Here is a 26,640-nt window from a genome sequence, read left to right on the forward strand (position 1 = left end):
ATGCATCTGCAATGGCAACAGCAACATGCTGTGCAAGTAAATGCCCTCAGAACAGATGATAACTGAGATGTTTTTTTCTTCCCCAAAGCAGAAGGTCTTTGTGTGTGTTCTGCCTGAGGAAGGTGCAAGGCATGTTTATGCTCCAGTGAGATGAGCTGGAAGTTACCCACCAATCTCAGACTGGAAATAAACCCAGCTTTTAGAACACTTATTCATCCTTGGTGTTAGAATCACTGCTAACTGTACCACACTCCCATCAGGGGCAGACACTGTTGAGCCCTCTGTATCAGGTCTGTATCAGTACTGCTTTTCTCCAGAACACTGAAGTGGGCAGTAAGCTGTGCGGAGCGCCCAGCTGGCTACAGGAAACAGCTTTTTTAACTCCACCTCAGCAGTTTTGCCCTGTACTGGGTATGTACAGAGCTGCCAGAGTGCTACAGTGTGGGTTTTCACCTTGGATACAGCTGCCAAATAACTGACTAGAGCAAAGGGGTAGTACTGTTTTTAATAAATAGCTCTATAGAACACATGCATGTCAAGTTTTATCTTCATACAACATCCATTAAACGCTCACACACCTGTAACCCTACACACAACAAGGTTGGGCTGTCATTCAGTGCTGTAGTTCAGTTTCCGTTGAAAGCCTGGAGGCTCCTCACACTTGCTGCTACTGACAGTTCCAGGAGAGCTGCGCTTGTGCTAGCACAGTCAGACACAAACAGCAAGATGCAGTGTGGTGAAAGAGGTGTGCTTTGCCTGCCAACAACAACCTGTCCCTAGCATTAGATTTTAAATCTGTTTCCTTAAGACAGCCCTTATTTACTGGAAAACAGCAAATCCCTACATCTTGAGTTTAAAGTCGAATTTCATTTAGTCGCATTAAGAGTTGCATAAAAATATATAAATATTCTGAAAAGGCTTTCTCTCTTAAAATAAGTTATTTTAAAAAGTCTAGTTAGAAAATATTAAATGAGTGTAGATGCAACAGCAAAAATGTGCTTTTTTTTTTTTTAAAGAGGCTTTGCATTGCTGGGCATGAGCAAAGGTGGATACTGCAGCCCGCCTGCCTTGTGTCTCACCCAGGAGAGAGCTGGGCTACAGCCCAACCAAGCAACTGTGCAGGATGGTGCATAAGTACAAACTGTCAAACCCAGTTGCTTCCTGCGCTGTTAATCCAGAAGCAGGAGCACACCCCCAGCTTCCTCCCCCAACATGAAACACCTGCTCAGCAAGTTCTCTTTGCCTAGACACGAGCTGGGTGGCATCAACAGGCACCTGCAGCTCCCCCCAAGGGATGCTCTCATGGGCAAATGACCATTTCACTGCTTCACCAGCTGCAAGGCAGACTTGTTGAAATAGATTTATTTTTACTTAAACAATGCCATCTTGTCTAAATGTGTTAGCCAGAAGGAAAACTAGAGCCTACTGCATTTCATTAGTGAAGACTCTGTGCTTTACTATCAGTTTTCACTTCAATTTACAGAAGAGAACTGCTGCCCAACACAATTTCACTTCCTTTCAAAACAAGTCAAGAGTCCTTCTCCATGCTAGAGTTTGTATCTCCATCCTTAAACACACTCATGAAAAAGCAGCATCCTCCATCCCCAGGTAATTCCTAAACAACCCAAACTAGGAGACAGTGGTAACCGTGGTAAGCTCTCTCTCCCTGCATAAACTCCTGGATGCCAGGAAGCGAGACTTGCCACTGCTAAGTACTAATGGAAACCAGTAGGGATTTGTGTTTTTATTGTCAAGTGCCCCAAGAAATCTAGTGTTTAAAGATAATTTTTAACCCCAAATCTGCAAAACATGACACTCAAGAGAACCATTGCTCTTCAGTTTGATTTACCGTCAACCTTTTAGAATAATTAACAAATGTAATGAAAGGAACATCTAAAATAGAAATCATTTCATGTGACTCCACAGAGGAGAAGCATAATTTGTAAAAATTCTACCTTGTCCTACAGAGGATCATTGGGAAAGTTGGCAACAATGTTTTATTTGCTCTTTTGAAGAAAGTGTTTGGTGAAGCCATCTAGTTCATTCTCAAGGTGAATGGCTTTATTCCTGCAAAACAAACAAAAGCGGTGGCTTTACTTCAATGCAGTAACCAGCAGCAGTACTTAATTTCTCTGCTCCTCTATTCCTGAAGCCCACAGCACTGAGAAAACCTAAATGTGTTGCCTGCGACCTCATGAGCACAGGGCCTGGCCTGAGAGCAGAGGCCTGCCAGCAACCTGCTCCACATCTCCTCCTCCCCAAAGGATGGGCCAGGCCCACGTGGGGCTTCCCCAGTTCTGGCCTTTCTTTTCCACCTTCACCTTAGGAGAGGTTTGGCAACTGGAAGGAGGCAGAGGGCTCCTCACACAGGCTGTTCATGCGGCACACCATGCCACAGGGGTGCGCCACAGGGCTGGGCTTCATCCGATGGTGGTCTGCAATGCCTGAGGCCAAGAGACAGCCCCTGGCCAGGGCAGGCTTACACAGCAGGGAGAAAAGAACATGGGAACTAGGGCTGAAGCTGCCTCTAAGAACCTAAACTACCAGTTGCTGGAAGTTTTTCTTCTGTCTAAATACCTACTACTGGTACTTGAAAACAGTATTGTACTGAATGGCGTATAAGGCAGCTCTCTTGTGTTCTCCTGTGGGGAAGGTTCTTTGGGCAGAACTAACTTACCTACAGAATCATAGAATGGTTTGGGTTAGAAGAGACCTTAAAGATCATGGAATTCCAACCCCCTGGCATGGGCAGGGGCACCTCCCACTAGATCAGGTTGCTCAAGAAGGTTAACACATGAAACTCATCTCTCCCATACAATAGAGACAAAGGTAAAAACAATCTAAGGAAGAACATTCTCAGAGCTTTGCTCATTCACCTAGGTAGAAGCCTACATTGATTTAACCTAACCAGAGCTGTTCAGTTACAACTAAAGGAAACAGACATTGCTGTGTACCCTGCTGCACCTGCACCTACCTCATTTCAACCTGAACAGCAAGCACTAATCCCACTTACGTCAGCAGGGCTGGGAATCTGCTCATGGCCAGTCACAACCAGACTTACCTCAGCTGCTTGGAGCTGCTCTGTATGTTCTCCAGCTGATCTATTTCTTTGGAAAGCCTAGCAATTTCTTCTTCCAGGTTTTTCTGGGTAATATCCACCTGCTGACAGAGCCGAGCAAAGGTAGTGGCCATTTCCCTAAAGGGAAAGCAAGGTTGCAATCATGATTTACAGAAGTCTGTGGTATGAAATAAAAATCTTAAGAAATTAAATGAAGTATTTTAAATCTGATGGCACTGCAGTGTGCAGGACACAGCAATCTAAGTCTCCCGCTGTTAAAGAGAATAGCAGAAAGCAGGAAAAATGTGTGTTTTTTAAATTCAAAAAGAAAACTTAAACATGCAAAATGCCTCTGCCAACGTCATGTCTGGCCACCTTCCATTGAGCATTAACAGGTACAAGCCTGAGATGGGAACTCTGGCAGCCGCACATGCTGGAGCAGCTGAGTGCCCCTTCTGAAGTGCCCTGTGCCACACCAACTGCCCTGCACACTGGGAATATGGGCACTTTGCAGGGTGAGGTCCTAGCTGCCTCCTCAGCCATGTTCTCCCAACCTGAGTTCCAAGACTCCTCCTTACACGAAGGGAAAACAACCAGTTACCACCCTGAGCCAGCAAGCAGGCTCTCCCATAGGAGAGGAGACACACCCTCTCCTCTCTACTTCACCTCACTGGAGCACTGGTTTGAGTCCAGCTCTTCCATGTCCTCACAGAGACACACGGCTGCTGGACACGGGGATGATTCTCCTTCCTCTGCAGAAGCTGAACTCTGTATTAGTAAAGTATTCCCTGGGCTACACAGGAGAGGTGTTCTGCACCCTGGGGGTTAGAGGTCTCATTTAGCAGGCCTAATTTTCTGAAATAATAATTTAATCAAAACAAGCAGTTTCAGCAGGAGAGGCTGAGCACACAGTCACCCAGATGTTACTTTGCAGAGACAGGTGAAAAACTATTTGTGAAAGATACACACAAAAACAATGGAACTGTTCAGAAAGGCTGTTGAGTTCCTCTGCCACAGTGCTGAAAGGCCAGGACTGGCTGTGTAGATCTCACCCATACCAATGCCTGAGGCAGAACAAATGCTCACCACTGAAGTGACTCAATGCTCATCCATAAGCAGATCAGTTCAGCCTCCCCCCTAGATCTGAGCCAACTCACATGTTCACAGTAAGGTGCTGGACAGAGTCTGCAACTTAAGACTAACTCTCGCACTGCATGTACATACACAAAGACTATTGACCTCTCCAAGTAGTAATTTCAAACTCTTAAAAATCCCTTACGATAAACGCCCAGGGACACTAAAGCTGCCTTCCCACATCACATACAGCCAGTCTCTACTCCAGGACAGTACAGCACTGACAGGGATGAAACACCAGCATGGTACTTACTGTTGCACCTGATGGCTGCAATTAGCACTTGTGAGACTGACGATCATCTGCAGCTTTTCAGTAGCATAGTTTACAAACTGCTGTTTAAAGGCTCTCTCTTTTGCTTTAGTGGTCCAAGTGAGTCTCTCATAAAGATATAACAACCCATACATACTTAAGGAAAGAGAGATGAGTTTCCAGCCTACTGTTCTCCAAATCTGAAAGAGAGGAATCTTTATTAGCTTAAATAAATTGCCATGCAGAATAAAATCTAATTCCCACCATTTTTAAAATCCTCTTCACAGCCCTTCTACCACATTAGTTAAAAAAAGAGTATTATTTCCGTATTATTATTGCAGCTGTATTCAGAACAGCTGGTACCCCAGTGGCATAGAGAACATGCAGGTTACAGAAGCTTTGCTGCTTTTCCATGAAGGAGAAAGCAAAGCCTCCCCTAAATCCAAATCGAATGAGGTATCATTAAATCATCCTTTAATTCAGAAGCTGAGCCCAGATATATGGCATAGAGAATACGTCCAACTATCTTCAGAATAATTAGACCAATTTTCTCACTACAACCTCATTGCAGGTATCAGCATACTACACGCACTCATCCAGCCCATTGTTATTAAGTCCATTACATGCTTCATGTGGCACCCAAACCAGGAAAGATCAGCTTAATTTTTGCCATCCCTTCTAGTACAGTGAATGTTGCTAATACTACTTGCCACTCCGCCAACAATGATGATGCTCATAGAAGTCCGTGATGTCAGTGAAGCTAAACCCATTACCAAAGGAACCATAAAATCATCCTGCGATACATTCTCTGGAGTCATAGCAGGAAGGCTGGCAGTAGACGGGGTGGTAGCTAAAGGACGAGGGATCTAGAAGAGTGGAATATGGCAGCCTGAGTAAAAGGCATTAAGGAACTACACAGCAGATTGGTTTTATTTTCATATATTCAGGGATTGATTTACTGAAAGGAAACTCTTCAGCACAGAAACGTGAACAACGCTCCTGATAAGCAGTGGAGGTTTTGACAGTTCCTTGCCCAGTGGGGACTGGGACAGAATAAGGGTTCTGCATGGTCCCTGCAATAAGGATCCAGAAGTTACAAATAAAAAGGTTACCCAAAAGGGTTCAATCCAAAGAAAAACAAAACTCAGGTAACAGCTGCAGAAAGTTTAGGAAAGGTTTTTTTGTTCCATTCTAACCCTGAATATAATCCAATAAAAATAATCCTCACCAAAAATGTTTCACATAAAGGGACTAGGGGAAAGTAGCAGTGAGCATGTAAATAATATAGGCAAATAGAGCAAAACCCAATATATTCTCATCAAGGTAAAACGAAGCACTTAACGTCAGCCTAACCTCTGAAGCACTCACTTGTAAGTTTGGATCTGCTAGTCCCAACAGTACTTTCTGAGCTTGTTTAGCACCCACGAAACGGTTTACAAGTGAAGTCCATCCCAAGGAAAAGTGGAACATGATATCCTCTTGAAAATCTGCACACAGACTATGACAGTTTAGATCATAGCTAAGGTCAAACCTCCTGCAAGGAATTAGCAAGTGGAGCTGATTCTGAGCACCAGAAGGCAACAATGGTTTCAGATTTTCTAGAAATAAAACCAAACAGTAAAGGTGAGTTAGTATGGAAAACTTCACAGCATATTCACAAGTAACATCCTTGCACTGCTGACCGGCTTTGTCAACTACCAGAACGTAAACTGATTGGGCATTTTAGCAGCACTGATTCTAATAGAATAGGCAATTTATTACTCTGATAAAATAAAACAGTCACACAAAATCAACTCAGAGAAAGCACTTCTGGAAAAAATGGTCAAGGTAACTGAAAGACCTCTAGCAATAGTCAAAAGATAAGGACAGACTAAGAAAAAGTTGGTTTATCCAGCAGTGTCATACAGAAAAGGCTATATTATTGCGTTAAGAATCTTGCTCAAGCTTTTACTACCAGAAACAGATCACAACAGATGAATACGCAATAAAGTTACTACTTATTTAAAAAATAATAATAAAAGGGAACGTACAAATACTTTACGAAACTATCCTGTTTTGCACTCAGAATCTGGAGAGACCCAGGGAGAGGAATCTACTGCAGAAACATTATCTACCTAGTGCATTTCATGTATCTGTTGTGGAAGCCAAAGTTTAAATGGGTTTATAAAAGGATTAGACAAGTTCCAAGAGGAAAGGTCCATTACTATTCCCTTAAGCCATTAATCCAGATGCAGTATCTTGTCTCAGAAGTCCCTGAATTGAGGATGCATTGCTGTATTTACCCTGGTTCATCATGCTTCTCCCCAAGCATCTGCTACTGGTTCATTGCAGAGACAGGGTACTAAGCTGGACAGACATTAGTCTTGGTCTAGGATGGCTTTTCCTTTATCATTTTATAATGGTAAATCATTATCAGAAAGAAAATTATTTTGAAAGCAAGTTTCCTTAAGTTGTCTTCCTCTAAACAAGGAAGTATTTTTTTTCCTCTCTTCAGCCCAGAGAAGACAAGACTCTAGAGAGACCTTATTGTGGCCTTTCAAGTGCTTACAAGGGCAGAAGATGGAGAGAGACTTTTTATCAGGGCCTATTGCGATAGGACGAGGGGTGATGGTTTTAAACTAAAAGAGGGGAGATTCAGGCTGGATGCAAGGAAGAAATTTTTTACAGTGAGGGTGGTAAAATACTGGCACAGGTTGGCCACAGAGGTGGTGGATGCCTGGAGACAATCAAGGCCGGACTGCATGGCGTTCTGGGCAACCTGATCTAGTTGAAGACGTCCCCGCTCACTGCAGGGCAGCATGGACTAGATGACTTTTGAAGGTCCCTTCCAGCCCAAACTATTCTGTGATTCTATAAACAAAAAGTCTTAACATTCCTCCTCCCTCATCTTACCAATCATCTCCTGCTGCGACTGACGCATTGACTCATTGACTTCATTGGAGCAACGATCAGCCAGGTTCCTTCCCAAACCATCTTCTATATGTTTGTTCAGTTCCTGAAGTTTTATAACTCATCAATTATATTATACAGAGCAGAGATACGTTAAACACCAAGTGTTGTTATTTACAGTGGGAAGAACAGCATGTTACCATGGAAATACCATGCTTTTAAACCGCACACTGTGAATGAAAACTTAATTGAAGTGACACAGGAAAGATTTCTCTAGGGCTGTAATCATTAAAGGCATATGGAAAAGGCTGTATTTTGAATAAACCATGACACTGAAAAGCATACCATTGTTATACTGCCCTGCAAAGCCTCTACTGTCACTGTTTGATGAGAGCCTATTTCATTGCTCTGCACAAAGATAAACTGATCCCTTCAACTCCCACGGGGGTCTGCTCTGGGCATTTTGAAGAGAACACACCACAGAGGACACCGCAGACTGGCCTGAAAACACAGCAGTATAGAGCTGATCAACAAGGCTGAAGCAGGTGGGAGTTATGGGAGTCATTCATCAGCAGCAAAGGTGTATGTATGCACCTTTAAAACACTAAGGTTGAGGAATCTACAAAGTTTTGTTTGTTTTTTTTTTTCTTAAAAATTTAAAAACCCCCACAAAGTGTTGGGTATTTGCAAGCTTGTTTCATTTTTACATCAGTTTCCTTTTAGGTGCAGTGAAAATTGTTTATGTAAGGTCTTTATTTACTAGAAGTGAAGACTATGGATCAGGGTGTCAGTTTCAGTAACCACTCTGGTAAAAATGGCAGTGGAAACAAAAACTAATTCCTGTCATAAAACAAAGCAGAAAATACTTTCAGGCTTTTCCAGTTTTAGGTAGAGATATGCATATGTCAGAAAGTAAAACACCTGCTATGCTTAAAGTGTCACATAAAATGCTATGCAAATTATAAAAACACAGCAGTAGAAATTCAAGGAAAGACAAGGAGCCTGGCTTCAAACATGGACGAAAACTTACTGTCTTATACAGCTTCAGTACTTGAGGAGAAGGGTGAAAATCTGAGTAAAAGTCATCAACTAAAACCGAAAGTCTGCAAATCTCATCAGTCATGGCAGAAGAGACCTGGAAGAAAGCAGTAAATACATGAAGTATTTCTCCTACCTTTTCCAGCCACAGTGAAACCAAACAACTGCATTAACTGTTACAAAGAATGATAGCACTACCTGACAGTCAAGAAGGATTGCCATTTTAAGGGAGTTTTACTCTTTTTTTTTTTAATATTGGCAAAGGAACATACCAGACATTTCAAATATACTTCGTGAGATGGGTGGGCACCTAAAGAAGCTGCCTTCTAGAAGGGACAACACTTGAATCTTGAGAGATTGCTCACACTGCTGTTACTTACTTTGTTTTCTACTTCCTCAGTAACACGTTTGATTTTTTCCTTAGTATCTTCTGTCAAAATATTCAGCTGGTTTCGAACAAAGTCCAGTCTATCCTTCTGATCTTCTCGCTCTTCCATTGACTGGACTCTAACATAGCAAAAAGGAAATCATCATCACCAGCAGATACTCTCCCAGCAACGAAACAAGCGCCATCATCAGGCACGGACCACCTAGCCGATGGTTTTACTGAGTTTACTGAGCAGCCAAAAAGAATTCAAAGTAACACAGGCTGAACAAAGCAGAGGTACTGCTTCAGAATGACTGCAATACAGGTATTAAATTTACAGGTGCAGTTAAAGGCTGCACTGATTGTACATAAGCCAAATTACTGTTTTTTGCTATATTTACAAAAACCAGCATTTGCATTTGGGATTGTTACCACTGTACGTAGTTATAACTCAGAAAGCTGTGGGGAATCAGCCTTTAATACTTCACCTATCCTGATTAGAAAATAAAACAATAAATCTAATCAAACTGTCCTACTGCTGCTCACCAGCACCACTCAGCTATTCCTTAATAGTGACACGGGTCTGATGACCCTGCCAAGCAAAGGGGAGGTGGCAGAAACCAACCTTGTCACAAACAGCTCTCTTCAGAAATCCTTGACCTACCATTTATGTAAAAATTGCTTACAATCTAAAACAGTTATGTCTTGAAGGGCCAGCAGAAACATCAAACAGTGATTCAGATTAAGAAGAGTCACTACACAGGTTTTAGCCAGTCAACTGACAGAAAGAAGCGGAGTAATATTTTCAATCATTGCACAGTATGTTTTCATAGGGTCTGACAACGTGAGACAAGTTAGTACATAAACACGGTTTGCAAAAGCTGACATATACAGGAAGCTGAGTATGTTTGACAGGCACAGTGGAGTTTGCTGAAACATAAAGACACACTATTAACAGACGTAGAAAGGAGAAGGAGAGGATTAAACATGACAGCAAGTTCACTGTGTACAACAGAGACAAGAGGCAGCCAGAAAAGTGAGGAAAAACACCCATACATATGCAAACCTCAATAGATGAGCTGCTATCATTAGCACTAAAAGGATTACATGAGCAAAGAGAGAATAAAGATATTTAACGATACAATCTGGAAAGGGCCAGAGGCCAAGACTCTGTTAGCCTGGGCCTTTCTCAGCAGTTAGCAGTATTCTAACCACTTGCAAATTAAAAGTGTCTACATCCTCCCATTTATTTTCTCAGTGTTACTGTTAACAAAAACCTTCATTAAAGCAGGCCCAAGCATCACTTCTGAAATGCTAGATGCAGCTAAAAAAACCTTAGTATTTCAAATATTGTTAAAAAGTATCTGAAAACTTACAGACTGCCTCTGTAACTGTAAGTCAGTAATGAAGAATAACAAAGTATACCAAAATCCCTATACAAGTGTCACAGACCAAGCACACGACTGTGTGGTGCAAGTGAACAGCAGTAAGACTGACACACCAGAGAAATTCTCTGTTTCTTACCAAGTGAGAAAAGTGAGTTCTAAAGTCCATAATGGCCCAAGAAAAACACCAGCATAGAAAAGGTTCCTCAGAGGATCTGGATAAACCAAAGCCAACCAGCCCTCCATCCAACCTACCTTTTCTCTGCTGCTGCTACGTTTATGGCGTCCATAATGTTTTTCACAGTATCTATTATCTGTTTAGCTCTGATAGTGTGCTGTTCAAACTTGGTTTTCACGGCTGACTGCGAGATACACTCCTGCGAGGGGCCCAAGCCACAACACATTACTGCAATTCCATGCCAACACATTCAGGAATTTCACTGTCAGAAAGCACACGCTGCTAATTTTACTACGAACTTAAACCAATGGGAAATAAAAGGGAAAATGTGTACAGAAATTAAAAGACAACAGAACTGAAATCTCAAATGAGCCTATAGCAGCAAATCTGTACCTTTGTGTTCATTCACAGTAATGTGCATAGGTTTTTAGTCTTTCAAAATAAATAACGTAAAGAAAAAAGAAAACTCAGACAAACACATAAGATAAATCTAGCTCTTCAGAGAATTTTCCAAACTAGCTCTTGGGAATTATAAACATCTAGTACGAATGCAGGTAAGATTGCTTGCCTTGAGTTTTCTTTGTTGCAATACATGCTCTTAGTTTCAAGAAGCAGTTCTGTTGACAAAACTTGACATGCTCATGTCAACACTGACCATCCAGGAACATACAATTAGCAATAAGAAGGATTAAAATCAGTAGACAATGCTCTAAAGATACAATTTCTGATCAATTTTCCATCTTGAATATTATTCACGAATTTACCTATAGGACATTAACTGAAAAGATGTAAAACTGTTCAATTTGGGCAAAAGCAAATCAGTTGTAGTAAGACATAAATTAAGACCTGCACTAGGTCACGAAAAGGTAGCCTTGTCTTCTGTGGTTGAGGGGAAGAAAGCAAGCAGTTAAGTTTTCTTATACCAGATCTTTTTTGGTTTTTAAATTGTTCTCAGTCTATGGATGCACCTTTCCTAGCCCAAACAGGTTTAGGTTGCTTTTAAAAGACTTGCCTATGACCTTAGCATACTCTGTAATAACAATTTTCAGCTATCTAAAAATAACAGATCAAAACAAAATAATAATAATAAAAAAGTATAAATTATAATCTCTGTTCCTCGATGAAGCAGATCTAGAAATCAGCAATGAAAGCCCAGAGTTTCATAAATATCAGCACATTGTAAGAGCTAGACTATGTGTCACGGAGGAAAGAGTCTTCCCAACATTAGTATGCAGTAGATAAAAGGATGACAGTCACTCACAACACAATCAGAAAATCCAAGTTAGAGCACTAGGAAAAACACAAAGGTTAGTTAAATGACTGGGAAAGATAAGAATGGGACAGCAGCAATTTTGCTGTTAAGTATTTACCAAAACAAAGAGAAAAGGTATGTTTTAACAGCATAACGAAAACCAGCTGCCTTCCAGCCCACTTCCAGTATAACAGGACAGTTTTTAAACACACTGCTTATTTACATTCCTGTGCAGTGTTAGGGAAGGACTCTGCAGTAGTGTACTAATTCACTCCATTATTTGCTCCAATTTACAGCCAGAATTATTATTCTACCCTGCCTTCCTCCTCCACTCCTCCCCACACCATTTCTGTTACTAGCTTTTTGAACAAACTTGGGAAACACTGCAACCTGAGGCATAGTGAGGTTTGGTTTTATGTAGAATATCCACTAAGGATTACTGCACACAGTACACTGCACAGGCACTTCTTTGCTGTTTTGATAAGACATTTCTTTGTATCTCACCGTAAAATTTCAGAAGAAAGATACACAGGCTACTGTTAGTCCACAATATAAAAATTCAGAATTGAATTCAACCCTTTGCTTTTTTCCTTTGTTGTAACACAGCTGACAGACACAGTAACATTGCTTTTTAAAGCTACTACATTTATTTCCAAAATCATAATTTCACCACGGCTTGCGTTTCTAGTAATGCCTGGACCAGTTTTTCTTTTCACAACTTTAACCACCCTGTGCTTTGCAGAAAAACATGCTTATATCTGTTTCTCACACGAAAGTCTACATAACTGTAGTTACAAACCTTTCAGAATGGTCCAAATTTTTCCCAACACTGATGCATTGTTTCTAGATTTTAAGATTCTAGCTACATGAGCTCCTATCAATCCTGAATGAACGAGCTTTCCCATCAGGGAACTGATGCTAAAATCAGTAATGTGGAAGCACTGGAGAAGTAACAGTTCCTTTTCTAAGCCCATGTGGAGAAGAAGAAGAAGGCATCCAATTTTAATGAAGATACAAGCAGGGTGAGAATCTAGGAGGAGCAAACCAGCAGATATAGCTAGTGGGAACACGGAACATGTGGATGCAAAAAGAACGCAAGAGATGTTTGGAAAGTCAGAACCTGAACAGAGACTAGGAGCTAAAGGCAAGACACACAGACTGTGGCTGGGAAGTGTTTGATGAAGACAGATAAAAGCATCTGTGCTCTCATCCCTTCCTTTTCACAGTCTGGAGTGTAATCCAAAGGTTGTGGGACCTGCAGCTCCTCTGTCAGGAACCAGAGCAAATGCAAAGTCCTTGAGCCAGAAGTGCTTAGGCTGTACTCGTGGCTATACAGCATCTGAATTTAGGCAGCAGTGCATAAAGCACAGTATCAAGCAGGACTTTGTTCCCAGACTGAACACAGAAAATTCTACCTGATGTACGATATTCTTCATTAGTAAATGAGCTGGGATAGCCTAGTGCTGCTAAACACAACTAATGACAATAGTATGCTGATGATAGCTGCTTTATCAGCTCAAATGACAGTACTCTGAGTATTAGGTCTGAAGACTTCAGACCTGGTGAACCATTTAAGTATCCCTCACTTTAAAAGCAAATAAAATGCCATTATAATTTTGGAAATTGCCCACAAAACATGAACCTGAAGGAGGCTGTGACACCAGGCACTCAACGTTTAAGTTGGTTTGGCAATCTTAATTTAGCACATTATCATTCTCTTTAAGTGATGTGATCACACTTGTATTCAAAACCCTTCATCATGATTTCAGGATGAAACATGGCTGAGCAGGGAAAAACATTACAGAACCAATTCTCACTGTTGGAAGTTGGAAGGTGTGCAGCAAATGAAACATGCAATGTGAAAGAAGAAAAAAGTTGTTTTAAGGCCTTACCATGCTATCACAGAATGTTTTTTTGTCCCAGACTCTGCCAAATAAACTTGTCATGAGGTTGTGATCTCATGGAGGATGCTTCTCATTTTGGTGGCCAACTTGAGACTGTGACATCTGATTTACACGTGCTGAGCACTCACAGCATCACATCATTTATTAAGTCAGACATCCATCTTAATCTTAAAATATCCTAACTGTTGAGTGCTCAACTGTAATTATAAGAGATTTTGTCAAAAAAGCTTTAGGTACAGCAAGTGGCAAAATATCTTAAAAGAACAGTAACTGATTTGGTAGCTGAATTTCCACTTCCTTCCTACTGGTTGAAAATTTCTTAGTGTAATTCAAGGACAAAAGTTACAAGCAAAAATGCATGTTTGGCTACAACTTGTGGCACAAGCAACAGTTTTCATGTCTCATGGGCTCAGGCCCTGTCAGTATTATGAACCAATCATTTCAACAATTCAGTCACTATCGTAAGAATGTGGATAAGAAATAAATTCAAACTTCAGTCTGACATTTTCTTGCTTATGCAGGACTGAATAAAGCTATCATTTTAACACCTTTTTGATCTACACACATTGCAGATAACTTGGTTTTGCTAAAGTCAAATGGGTTTTTTGTGATGTGAGAAGAAGTACTTTTCAAAGTCAGTTTAATTTTTCAAAATAAACCAAGGAAGGAGTTACCAGTTCTGGCACACAAGAGCAATCCTAAGCATCTACTGTATGCAAAGTACAGCCACTGCGTTCAGGCTCATGGTGCATGACATATGCTGATCCACACCACACAAAACCATGAAGGCATATCCAAGATGCCTCCTTAAGATATGCGAGAATGGCTTTAGAGTTATGAATTCAGCAAGGCAAATGGATTCTATCACAAAGAAATCACTCACTGTCTAGCCAGTCCTACTTCTGAAGAAACTATAACCTCCATCTATGGATACAGCTAAACTGAGGTTGAAGGATGGAATACTTAAACAAGAAGGATGCAAAAACAGTATTAATGTTCAGAGCATCAGAGCTAAGCAGTAGATAATGGTGATATTTTCAGAACTCTGGCTTTAAAAATGCAAGTAAATATTTAGATTTACATTGGTGAAAGAGAATTTCTTACTAGTGGTGTCCTGAATTACAGTGACTGATTGCAAGGCTACAACTTCAGAACAAAACAAGGCTTATTGTAGAGAAAACATCATACCAGCTCATGGTTATAAGTGATACACACCTTTCTAAGAGCACCAGCTCTTTTTATGTAGACTATACTACTATAGAGATCTCAAAACATGAGCTAAGAGTTTTGGTCCCTTTCCTCACAAAACAATACTTCTTTCCAACAACTACCTGCTACTCAAGGTGAGGAGATTTACAGAACCCACAGATAAGGCAAACTGTCAGATGGTTTGAATACCTTACGCTCCTCCACTTGCTAACATGGGTAATGTTCAGTAAAATGAAGCGAAGCAAAAGCTACCTTTGCATTAAAAAACAGGCAGTCTGAAAAGCCCATCATAAATACCTCAAATATCTGCTCAAAATGTTGAAATTCTTGGAATCTTGTTTGAAACCCTTCAGCAAGTGCTGCGCCTGTAAAATATAACAGACCATAAGGGAAAGAGCAATACCTCACAGCAGTGACTGTACCTTAAATATTTTTGTTTATCAGGTTTTATGATATTTTTCTGTATTTGAGGAAAGCAAGAGTTCCCACACACCACCCTCTGGCATTCCTTGGGCCTTCTGTCTCCTGGCACTCAGAACTTCTTTTGCAGAAACAAAAAAGATGCGATTCCTCGCTTCTACAGGATCAATAACTTTGAGCTCATCAACTAGGAAAGTCAGACAGCGCTCCATGTGCTGCCTGCGCACCTATGGGAAAGGTAAAAAGCTTGTGAGAACAAGGCAAAAACTGAGTCATCATCAAATCAGAACATCAGAGTCAGAAACAGATACTGAACAACCCCTTAGATAGCAGATGCCTTCTAATCCTACTGATGCAGCTTTTAACCATTTAAACAGATCTGGAAGCAACAATATGTTTCTGACAGTGGTAGAAGAAAGTAAGTCAGAAATGTCAGTCAGTTACTGGGGTAACCACTTCATTCCCCATATACAGAGAAACAACCACCTTTGCAAGCTAGCTGCTGCTGGAAAGATCTGAAGAGCACACCAAACTGTTACCATCTACCGCTGTACTTTGCCAGCTACTCTCTGCATGTATACATGTATAATCTGAACCCTCAGGCTGCATTACCATTACAGAAATTAAAAATACAAAGAAAACTTAAAACAAGCTTAACTGTGGAGGAAAAAGGTTCTAAACAAGCTTCCCACTGTATTACCTGCCTGCATATATTGGAGTTTGAATGTCTGAATTGCAGGTTGCATTTTGCTCTGAACAAGGAATAAATTATTTCCATTTTTGGACCAAATAACTTATAACTTATCCTTTTATTAATAAAACAAAGCTGGTGTTTTCATATTAATAACTGTATCACCTAGACAATTTAGCATGTCTTTATGCATGTGGGGGCCTTTTCTTTAGATATAGAGATATATATATATATATATATATATATATATATATATATGTTGGGGTTTTTTTTAATCAACCCAAATAAGAGCCATCAAGTCACTCACATCTTCCATGTATTCTGGTTCTGATGCAGAGGCATCCCATCTGTTATTCAAGATGAAGATGTTTGGCTTGGAAAGTCGTTCATTCACTTTATGGAAAAAATGCTTTTCCTAGGAATTAAAGCACAAACAGAAAACTCCCCAGACATCCAAACAAGAGTCATGTAATCTTCTGTAAGAGATTCTGAAGTTATTGTAGTTTTTTAAAAGGTTATTAAAAATAATTAATTAGTATTAAACCCCACATACATCTAACACAAAAAAAAGGGCTCATGATAATCATTAAATGTCTTAAGACCAACACCAGCGCTAAAAGTCAAAGAAGCTTCTCTAAAAATAGGTATGAATACAAATTAAGAAAACAGTTTAGAAAACACTGGAAAATAAAGTCTATTTTTCTATAAATCTATCATGTTATTCACTGTTGGTTTTTTTTCCCCCTCACAGAACTTCATCTCCTTTGACACTTCTAGTCCTGTAGGAAATTTGTTGCAATTGTGTGACACTCAAAATATTGTTGGGGAAGAGAGAAAGGGAAAAGGAACACACAAGATGCGGCTCATTTCCTTTTTAAAATAAGATGCCTGGCTAAAACTGTGAAGTCTTCCTTATTTGAAAAGTACAAAAGTACTCCTGTTCACTCTGCGAAACCTGGATTCTACATCCTGAAAAACACCCTCTAATTGTATTCTTCAACTAGGTGATGTCAGCTTGAACTACAGACAAGTTACACTGCGTATATGCAAATATATGGCTTAAGCCACAGAAAGAAAAGTCACTGCTGAATGTTTTAATTTTAAAAATAAGGCGGCCTGAAAATGTATTTGGGTCCTTTGCCCGTACCTAACACCCATCATTGCTGTTTTCATAGTCACAATGGGTAAGTCGTGATGGAGTGAATCTCTGCTCAGCACAGCTGAAACAGAAGAGATCCCTGGGCTGCCGTGAGCTTTTTGAATCTGCAGCAGGACACCACTGCATATTCTGGAGATACATTAGTATCCGTCATCCAGGGAGTAAGCACGTGTAAACAAGATGACTGCTGCAGAAATAAGAACTTTGTCTGAAGAGAATTTATGAGGGAATATTAGAAAAATTGTGTTTCTGAAAAAAAGCTGTGCTTTTGTAGCAGCTGCCATGAAGAAGCTGCCAAGTATTCTCAGATCTGTTATGGTAAGAGGTAAAAATAATGCCTAAGGAGGATGAGAACGTAGTTATCAAATGCTTTACCTGAAGGACAAGCTTGTGTAGATGAAGAAAGAAATTACCATTTGCCACAATGCAAAGCAAAATAGAAATGCTTAAAAGCAGGTACATAATTGTTAAAGGCAACTTCATTTGCATCTACCAGGCTGAACAATTAAATAAAAGAAAGAGTAAGAGAGCTGTTTACTGAGCCAAAGCCTCAATCACAACTGAGATGTACTTCATTTCCCTCTAATATGCACCCTGGACACTGGTGTTTCCAGATTCCAGTAATTACAAGGTGCTCAGTATTAAGTGAGGATTTATAAGCATGGCAACCAAAAACCCTCAGCAAGACTTTAATGCTTGAAACAAATTGCAAGACTAACCTTTTTCTATTTAGCAGCTTCCAGCTATGCCTGACAAGGAACAAAGGTTGGCCAAAAATCTCATTAAAAAGCAGAAGAGCACTTCTGTGACTGGGTGTTTAGGATCAGACAAATACAAAATCAACAGAATCTTCCAGCAGATAGTTGGAAAGACAAATAGGCTATACATTTATTATCTTGGTCAGACTGGTTGTAATGGTTATTTTTTCCTGAGCAAATGAGAGACCCAAATAAAATTTGGCTTTTTCTCTGTTACTTCACTACACCAAACTGAAATCTGGCACCCAGGTCCCTATTGTTTCTGTGTTTAAATAGTAATGAGATGTTCACTGAAACCCAAACTTTTTTTCTTCTTCCCTTTTTTAATTAAAAAGCCCCAAGCCAACTACGGTATGCACACAGTACAAGCAACCTCTAGACTTCGTCCATACTAAAAACCTCAAAGTGCACCTCATGTGAGATAATGGAGAAGATAAAGGAAGAGCTGTGCCAAATCCTCTCTCTTTATCTCGGATGTTGTCAGAATTTTCTTCTTCCCCCTCTTTTAAATCACATCTCTTTTGTATCAGAATCTTTGACGATTAGGCTCAGAAGATGGAACGTAATGTTTTTAAACTCATTCTTCTCATATCTACCAAACTATTCTCATTTGCTAGAATGCAAGGAAATACTGTCTTTGTACATTCAGTTCTCTATTGTATTAAAAATTACCTCAATAATTAGAAAGTTCAGACACTGCATGTCAGAACTATGCTCAGAACAATCAGAGAATTTTATTTGTCTCCAGTAAGCTCAATAAAAGTCTTCAAGAGATTTCTCAGTAGCATCATACTACATTTTGGCAGTCACAGTTCCAATAATTTGGAAACCTGATATTGACATTGTCTGCATTCACAATACTTAGTTTAGTGAAAACTGAAGACCACTACAAAATTAAACCAAATCTCTGGTTTTGTATTTTGAGTATCATAACAGCTCCTTTGGTCACCTTGCACTCTCTTCTCCTACAAGTCATACAATATCTAGGCTGCAAGGTATACAGGAGTCTTCTCTCTTGAAACAAGGCTTTATAGAATAAAGGTGTTAACAAGTCTTCAGCTCTCCAAGTTGCACAGAACCGTGCAACATGAATACTTATTGCTAGCATTTCCTTCAGAAGTACCGTCCAATGAGGGGAACGAATAACACTTGCCCTCAGCAGAAGGTGCATCAAGGGAATTCACCCTCTTCTGAGACAAGAACACATGAGGAACAAGACACAAAAATTCTAACTTCCTTCACCTACTTTGTGTATTTTCCTGAATTTCTGGACATGAAATACTCTGTAATTTATTTCTTTGATAATACAAGTGCCTTGAGCTGACAAGAATCAACAAACTGTAAGGCAAGACATGCACTGCATCACCCATTTATCAAAAAAGAAACTGAGATTGGAAGGACAAATATGATGCTTAAGTCAGAATAAGCAAAACTGGTAAGAAACTTGGTTCTCCTTTCCCTTGCGAGAGATATACATCATTTCTTGCTTCCCACCCTGAAGAGCTATTCACAACATCCCAGTGCAATAATTCACGGGAGCTTCTGTAAAGGTCTAAGAGAAATCATTTCAGCTGTGAAACTGCTGAATACTTAAATGAAGAACTAACGTAAAATCATTGCATAACATACCGTGTTCATGAGAGTTGATTCAGAATTGGCAACCAAGACAAACACATCAGCATCTAAACAGAATTTGTCAATCCAGCTGTCCAGTTCTGTAGTGACATCTGTGCCAGGGCTGTTGAGAATAGAAAAAACACAAACTCATATTTACACAGAAAAGGGGTATTTGATTTTTATCAACTGAAAAAAATAGAGTGGGATTGCCTCACGGCCTTGTAAGAACATACAAAGCTTTTACCTTTAGGGTGATGCCTACCTCAAGCTTAAGGCAAACACAGAAAAGGCCAATTGCTATTTTTAACAGTTATCAGTCACTTGCTCATTGGACCATCTGCTTATTCGAAAATACGGTTTCTATTGAATAAGTAGGCAGACCACAACTGCCAAGAAAAGTGACAGGCAGTCCATCAGAAATCCAGGCAGTCTCACAGAACAGTCCCCCATATCCCAAGTTTTAGATTTCAACCAAAAAGGACAGCTGTTCATATGATGTTTTTTCCATTAATAAAGGCTTACTTTAAAATGAAATGCTACAAAGCTGTGTATAGATTTAATAAGAAACTAAAATGAAGTTAAAGCCATAGTGCTGTCAGGTTTTTTAAAATGTAAGTGGAATATGAGATTAAATCATGTTTGCAACTCCTCAATTATTGCTGGTTCAAATTTTCTCTATGTAACAGTAAAAAGATAATGCTCTCCTTCCAAGTACCTGTTCTCAGAATCCAGACTGTTTTCCCTTTCACATTTCAGCTTTAGCATCCGAGACTTTGCAGATCAAATCATGCCTTGTACCGTATCTATGCAAGGATACCTTCTGAGTTTCCAGCATCCTTGTGCTACGCACATGTCCCCAAGGAGACAGCACATGTGCATAAGCTTGGAAGTCCAGCAGTGCCTCAAACCAACCAGCTCCCTGTGCCAGTCAGTCTGGCTTTCTCTATGACTAACACAGGACCTGAGTTTGCACCCAAGAAAACAACAACAAACTCCTAGTGATTTCAAAGGTGCAAGACCAGAGATGCAACAACAAACTCACTACAATTTATCAGAATACACTCTGGATATTGTTATGCTGGATATGAAAATAATCATACTTACAAATTCACTCGTACTCGAGTGAATTACTCTCAAATTCAGTCAATATTGATTCACAAAGCAGGTCATACCTCAGTGGCCAGGAATATCGACATTTGACACAGAAAAACCAACAGCTTTCAAAATTCTTCAAATACACGAACTCTGAGAAATGGTAGCCCAACACACAGGCACACACAGCCCATTTAGTCACAATTACATTTTGAGGTCACCCATTACTTTGGTATGTAGGCAATGCAAGTCTTATCAGAAGCTCTCAAAAATGAAGTCCAGATTGCCTACACATCACATGATCAGTGTTAAGTGTTCAATGAAAGCAGATGGACAAGAGGTTGCTGTTGCATCAACCCTACTCACATTCCCATACTGTTTGTTTTACAGGTAGAAGCATCCTTAGACAAAAAGTAGACCCTTATTAAACTAAATCATAAGACACTTGTCTGTTCCAACTGTTACAAGGCCAAAATCAGCGGGGTGATCACAGGCAGCAGTATAAACAAAAGAACAAACTTTGTAATCTCTCCCTCTCTAATAAAGTCTGCCTTTCAATAATTTTGCAACCTAACAACCAAACCACAAACTATCAGTAAATCAATCTCTCTTCTAAATAATATAATAACTAATTTAAGAAAACATTTACTAAAACAGAAAAAATACCTGTCCACTAAAACCAAATCATCTCTCAGCAGAGCACACTTTGACTTGGGCCAGAACACATGGACAAGACAGCCAGCTTTCAAATCTTTATCCATATGAAGTGCATGAGCAAGCTGATTGACTGTCTATAAAGAACAAAAAGAGAAGACAAACATAAACATGAACCAATCTGTAAACCAGTATAATTTAGTTCTCAAGCAAACCTGGTCAGGATCTATCTTGAACAGAATAAGAGAATACATACATCCTTCTCGTGAGTATTTGTGATGTTACTTTTTTAGAAGCTCTTAGACTCACCAGCATCTAAAGAACAAGTTGTGCCTTGAAACTCAGAAGTTTCTTTGGAGGGAGTGGTATTCTCCACAGGGCTAGAGTGTGTGATACTGAGCACCATCATGAGTTTCTCTTAGAGATTTAACACATCAATGCGAGCAGTTGAATAAGCTAAGCACCATGAGGCCAAATGAGAAGCACATTCCAAATCCTTAACAAGTAAGAGAACTTACTTTCAGTTCTATAAAAATAAATCACTCAACATACGCTGTGCTACAATGAGACATGCATTAGTTGTTTCTCTGAAATATCCAAGATAAATTGCAAAGTAGATCACTGTAGTTTGTTAGATGTGAAATTGCTAATGACTGTGAAAAAAATTACTGTGAAAATCAGCATTAATCATTCAAAAAATGTACCTTGACACTCTTCTTTTCATCTGATCCTTCTGTCATAAGATAAGCCTTATCTCCATCTGTCCCTTCCACACTGAGGAAGCAGTTAGTTGTATGGCCAATCCCACTAGGAAGTACCTTATCCCACAGCATTGCATTAATAACCGAACTTTTCCCACTGCTCGTTCTAGAAGGATAGAAAATCAAAGCACTTTGAGCACAGTACAGTAGCATTAAACATACCTTTGTCCTGAACAGAATACACCCCATTAATTACATCAGACCCACATACTGCAAGCTGTTTTGGGTGACAGAGCTTCACTCCAGTACAGCACAGCTTGCCGGAAAACAATAGGGAGTGCACGAAAAGTTTATCTGGATAGCAATTTTAAAAATCTTCCTTGCTATCAACATTGCCTATCCAACCAAGAAAACCAATTTTCATTTGCATTAACACACACTAGCTTAACTAGCCCAACCTGGACTGGCAAACCTGCTTTATTTGGTATACCTCAACCTGTGTAAGGAATCTGAAAAAGATCCTGGCTCAACTCTGCTACACCAGAAAAAGCATCTGGCATAAAAAAATACCTCACATCAACTTAAAACAACTGCTAAATCACACAAGGGGCAGTCCCCCTCTTCTTTGTGCCAGTCTCAGCATCCCTGAGAAAAGGACCGATCAAAAATATATGTAACATTTTGGGCAGAATTATGTTCTGACCAGACAATTCCACATTCTTGCTCACAGCAAAGCTAATGGAATTCCACGGACGCTGGAGGGAGGAGGCCACAAGAATGCCGCATGACAAAGGACTACCCTCTATGGTGGCAATCAACAGCAACTCCTTAAAATGTTAATGAAATTACCACCTCAGCAACTTAAGCTGCCTTTGGAGAAACACCTCACCTTTACCAGTCAGAAAGGAACTGCCACTTCTGATGGAGTCTTCTAGGCATGAGATGAGGTACAAAGGGAGTGTCAGTGTACTAGTGCCTTCAGGTAAGTTTCAAAGCACTGTTGTCTGGAAATTCTCACCACAGCCAGCAATGACAATCCAGAACAATTTAATGCATGTTAATCTCAACTGAATGAAAATTTCTAGGGCAAGACATGAAACAATGTGCAAAAAATCCTCAATTTTTTTTCTTGTGCGTAATCCTTATAATGCACGTGCTGTTTAATTACAGAATTTAATCTTGCCCTTCTTTTAGAAGGCTGAGGTAGCTAAGTTAACCAAAACCCTGTTGATTAAAATTAATTGGTCAGCAACTCAAGATTCTGCAAGAACTTGGGAAATCTCAGCAATGTCCTACTTCACAGTAACCCTCACCCCTCACCCATAAATATCTAAAGTTTAACTCTTACATAACAGTATGAAGTTACAGAGGCTTTTTGAGCTATTTTTGAGCTATTCCTAGAAAAAATTCAGTGCTCACTGTACAACAGTTTACAAATTCATTCAAAATGTCAGAGGAAGAGTGGAATTTGCTTTTCCCCGCTCTGAACCTTTGCCCTTGGAAAAACCAACTTTTATCACACATCACAGCTTGCAAATGTATTCTACTTTTAATTTTGGGAAATATCAAAGCTAAGATATAACTAATTCCCTTATCTTAGATCCTTTTATTGGTTTTCTTTAAATAGCTGAACTATTTTTAGCAAAATGAAGCTAAGACCACTGTTCCATGCATTTTTTCCAATACTTTTAGAGAATTTTTACAACTAGAACCTGAAGATTCACACTCCTGGAAAAAAATGCTTAAATTTAAACACAGAAAAATCAATCTTCCTGAAGCAAAGTGGACTAACAGACCCCAGACTAACTAGGCACATAAAAGCATTTGAAAGGACCAGAACTGTAGTCTTTTACAAGGATTTCTCTATTTTATATCTGACTTTACATTTGGAAAGCAGATTTTTCCAACACCTTCCAAATTCTGTAGGAACAGAATGGCACAATGTTTGGAATGCAGAAAATTATTGGAAACGTTAAGGCCCTATCACAATTTCTTACTGAAAATTTACAACTTTTCCCCTAAAATGGGACTCAAATGCAAAATAAAATACAGACAAGCAGAGACACATAAAACCTAAGTGCTCTGGGTTTATACACCTGACAGCATCTGTTCAGAATGCTTCTTATGTAGTAATACATTTCAAGTGCAACAAATACCTTTCTTTTTAACTCCCTTCTTTCCTGCTGCAAAATTAAAAATAATAAAAAAAATAGCTGAGATGATCCCAAGCTGACCAAAATGAAAAGTTTTCTAATACTGAAAATAATTTATATATATACATGTATTTTATATATATATATATATACCCAAAACAAAAGTGAAATTAAATCACCTGTAACTAATATGCTACCTAATATGCAAAAGATTTGACACTTGGTTTGTGGTAATACCACTAAGACCTGTGAACTAGAACTTCTCCTAATTACTGTTTCAGGAAAGCAGAATCAACAAGGCAACCATCTTGAACTCTCCATTTTTCTTCAGCTGCTTATATACAGAAACATAAGGAGCCCAAAGTTTAGTTTTTTAGTTCTTGTGATCAAACACAACCAAGACAGTTGGTACACCACAGTAACAGTTCAGTAAAACAAAGATGTAAACCAAAGATATGAAACAAAATCACCACATTAAAAAAAAGAAAAAGCCATTCTGGAGAAGACGGTGACAAACTCAGACCTTCCCAAGCCAAGCAACTGATCTATAGAGGATGATTATTTTACAAAGTTTATCAATGAAATGCATGTAATGATAAATAATTAATCTACAGTCACAAAGCAAGATGGCATCAAAAAAATGTTCAGTATCAATTAGGTAAGAGTGAACTCAGTTTTATGTACTACATTTCAAGCAACAATAACGATGAAAACGATGAAGCACTGACTCCAGTGCATTTAAGTTATAAAGATGGGCATTAGGCGCTACAAGACAGAAAAAAACAACAAAAAACCCAACTTAAGTTCTGGTAATTCCATTCATTACCTGCCAAAAAAAGCCACTTTCATATGTCTCCGTGAAAGCACCTCACCGATGACTGCTAACTTGTTTTTATATGCCTGTATTTTTGCTAGTTCGTCTTCTGTTGCTACATGCTCAAGCTCTGGGTTCCTGTATGTGGCTACACATAGAAAAAGAACAACATAAAAGTAATCACATACAGACATACGTTATCACTACTTCATATGCTAACAAAGATCTGTGCAAATTTTAATGATGCAATGGTAAGAAAACAAGACAAAACCCCACTATGGACACTGATATTAGTCTTTGTCATCTGACAGCTCCATCAAAAGCACTCGTGCCATCATTCCAGATTAATCACCAAACTAACTGCTGGATTCTATAACCCTGTGAACACAGCCTGCTGTGCTGATGTGCTCCACTCTCTGCAACACCTGCCTCCTTCAGAAAGGAAAGCCAGGACCTCTCAAGGATAGAGCAGCTAGGCTGGACCATCTCCCTGCAGAGATCATTGAGGTGATGAACCAACTCCATGTGATGACACACACACCTACACGTTGGTAAAACATCAAACAGCGGTTCTCTGCATTACATCACGTTGATCTACTTTCCAGCTGAATAATGGGAGAACCTGTTTGTCCTTGCTTGTACTAAAGATAAAAAGCAACAAGACTACAAACACTGGAGTTGTTCATGGAAAGAAGGCTGGTTACTAGCCCAAGCAATGCAATCAGCTTCTCATATACATAACCATCCTAGGCATTCCTGCTGGCCTGAGTTGGAAAAAAAACCAAACATCAATGTTAAATAAAAAATGTGACTGCTTCTGAAGGTGTACGTTTACACAAACAGCCTATATCATGATGTACACTGTTCTACTGTAAAATACATTCAAAGCAACAGACAAGACTCTTGTGTTTAAGATGAAAGCTAACCTTCCACAAAAGTTGCTCCCTCAGTGACATAGTCCAGCAGCTGGTCGAAAATGGCAGTGATAGTCTTTTTAGCCAGCACAAAGTGCTTCAGGGGAGAGACGGTAGCTTCTGCCATCGTGCAACTGCAAGGAAAGTTACATGAAAGTGACCAAAATGCTCAGTACACCCATCTACGTGAGAAGTCACATGCTTCTTCCCCAGTCATTCAAAAAAACTCCAAACAAAACCCAAAACCAAACCACCAATAAGCAAACAAAAAAATCAACAACAAAAAGAACCCCACAAAACAAGAAACCCAAACCCCTAAACCACAATGAACGCCATTAAATTTAGAGCACTCTAGTTTTATCACTCTAACAAACTCTTATCTCTTTTGCACTACACGCGCCGACACCGGCTCACGAAGCTCACCGATTTGGTGAGGCCTGTCCCCGAAATACGAGGCTTTTTGTATCGTAAAACGCGGCTCACGCTTTCCCCACCGCTCGGAGGTCAGGGCTGTCCTGTAAGGCCAGCAAGGCCAGGCCCGTGGAACCCCGCGGCCGCCCAGGCAGACCTTGCCCCCGCCACGACGAAGGGTGACACCCGCCGCTGAGAGGTCGGCTCGGGCCGCAGGGGCAGCGGGCGGCCCGCGGTCACTTACAGAGCTCCAGCTAGTTTCCACCGTTACTCGGCAACCGCCGCGCCAATCGCGGGGCCCTCCCCACCGCCTCCTACTCCTGGCCCGCCGCCGCCGGGACGGCGGTCACATCATTTCCGCTTCCGCCTCAACCCGCTCCCGGATCCGCCTGGCAGGGGAGGGGAGCCGCCATTTTTACTGAGGGCTCAGGGGTATGTGGGTGCCATCTTCAGCGAGGGCAGCGGAGGAGCAGGGACAGGTGAAATGGAGGACCGGGAGCTGATCGCTGCTCTTCGGAGAGCAGCTGGACAAGCCACCCGCGGGGGGCTCGCAGTAGCTCCGCGCACGGCTGTCTGGCTGCCCGGCGGGAGG

At 40.2% G+C, this 26,640-nt stretch overlaps 1 protein-coding gene across 8 annotated transcripts; it reads right to left on the bottom strand.

The window, feature by feature from the left end:
- Positions 1 to 247: 247 nt before the first annotated feature.
- On the bottom strand, positions 248 to 26,382 carry MFN1 (mitofusin 1). 8 transcript variants are annotated; one of them, XM_080623091.1, is made up of 19 exons: positions 26,293 to 26,382; positions 25,650 to 25,771; positions 24,736 to 24,871; positions 21,760 to 21,922; positions 21,068 to 21,192; positions 19,322 to 19,430; positions 16,083 to 16,190; positions 15,158 to 15,311; positions 14,962 to 15,029; positions 10,377 to 10,498; positions 8,750 to 8,876; positions 8,362 to 8,466; positions 7,335 to 7,437; positions 5,811 to 6,040; positions 5,153 to 5,308; positions 4,446 to 4,642; positions 3,062 to 3,196; positions 1,956 to 2,067; positions 248 to 770 (listed from the first exon to the last, which is right to left on the bottom strand). In XM_080623091.1, the coding sequence occupies exons 2-18, from the start codon at positions 25,762 to 25,764 to the stop codon at positions 1,998 to 2,000; spliced, it is 2,223 nt and encodes a 740-aa protein (XP_080479217.1). In that variant the 5' UTR covers positions 25,765 to 25,771; positions 26,293 to 26,382; the 3' UTR covers positions 248 to 770; positions 1,956 to 1,997. The 8 variants fall into 8 exon arrangements, with proteins under 8 accessions (XP_080479217.1, XP_080479219.1, XP_080479216.1 ...); XM_080623093.1 differs by having other exon boundaries at positions 248 to 2,067; positions 15,161 to 15,311; XM_080623090.1 differs by having other exon boundaries at positions 248 to 2,067.
- Positions 26,383 to 26,640: the final 258 nt, after the last annotated feature.

Source organism: Psittacula echo (genome assembly GCF_963264785.1).
Source record: "Psittacula echo genome assembly, chromosome: 7".
Classification (NCBI taxonomy): domain Eukaryota; kingdom Metazoa; phylum Chordata; class Aves; order Psittaciformes; family Psittacidae; genus Psittacula; species Psittacula echo.

Bases quoted from the DNA above. Each gene is read 5' to 3' on its own strand.
- MFN1 (XM_080623091.1), bottom strand. From the start codon at position 25,764: ATGGCAGAAGCTACCGTCTCTCCCCTGAAGCACTTTGTGCTGGCTAAA. The intron at 15,312-16,082 runs GTGAGTGACTTG...CCTTTCCCATAG, and splicing joins AACCAGAATACATGGAAGAT to GTGCGCAGGCAGCACATGGA. The intron at 5,309-5,810 runs GTGAGTGCTTCA...CCACTCTTCTAG, and splicing joins TAGCAGATCCAAACTTACAA to ATCCCTCGTCCTTTAGCTAC.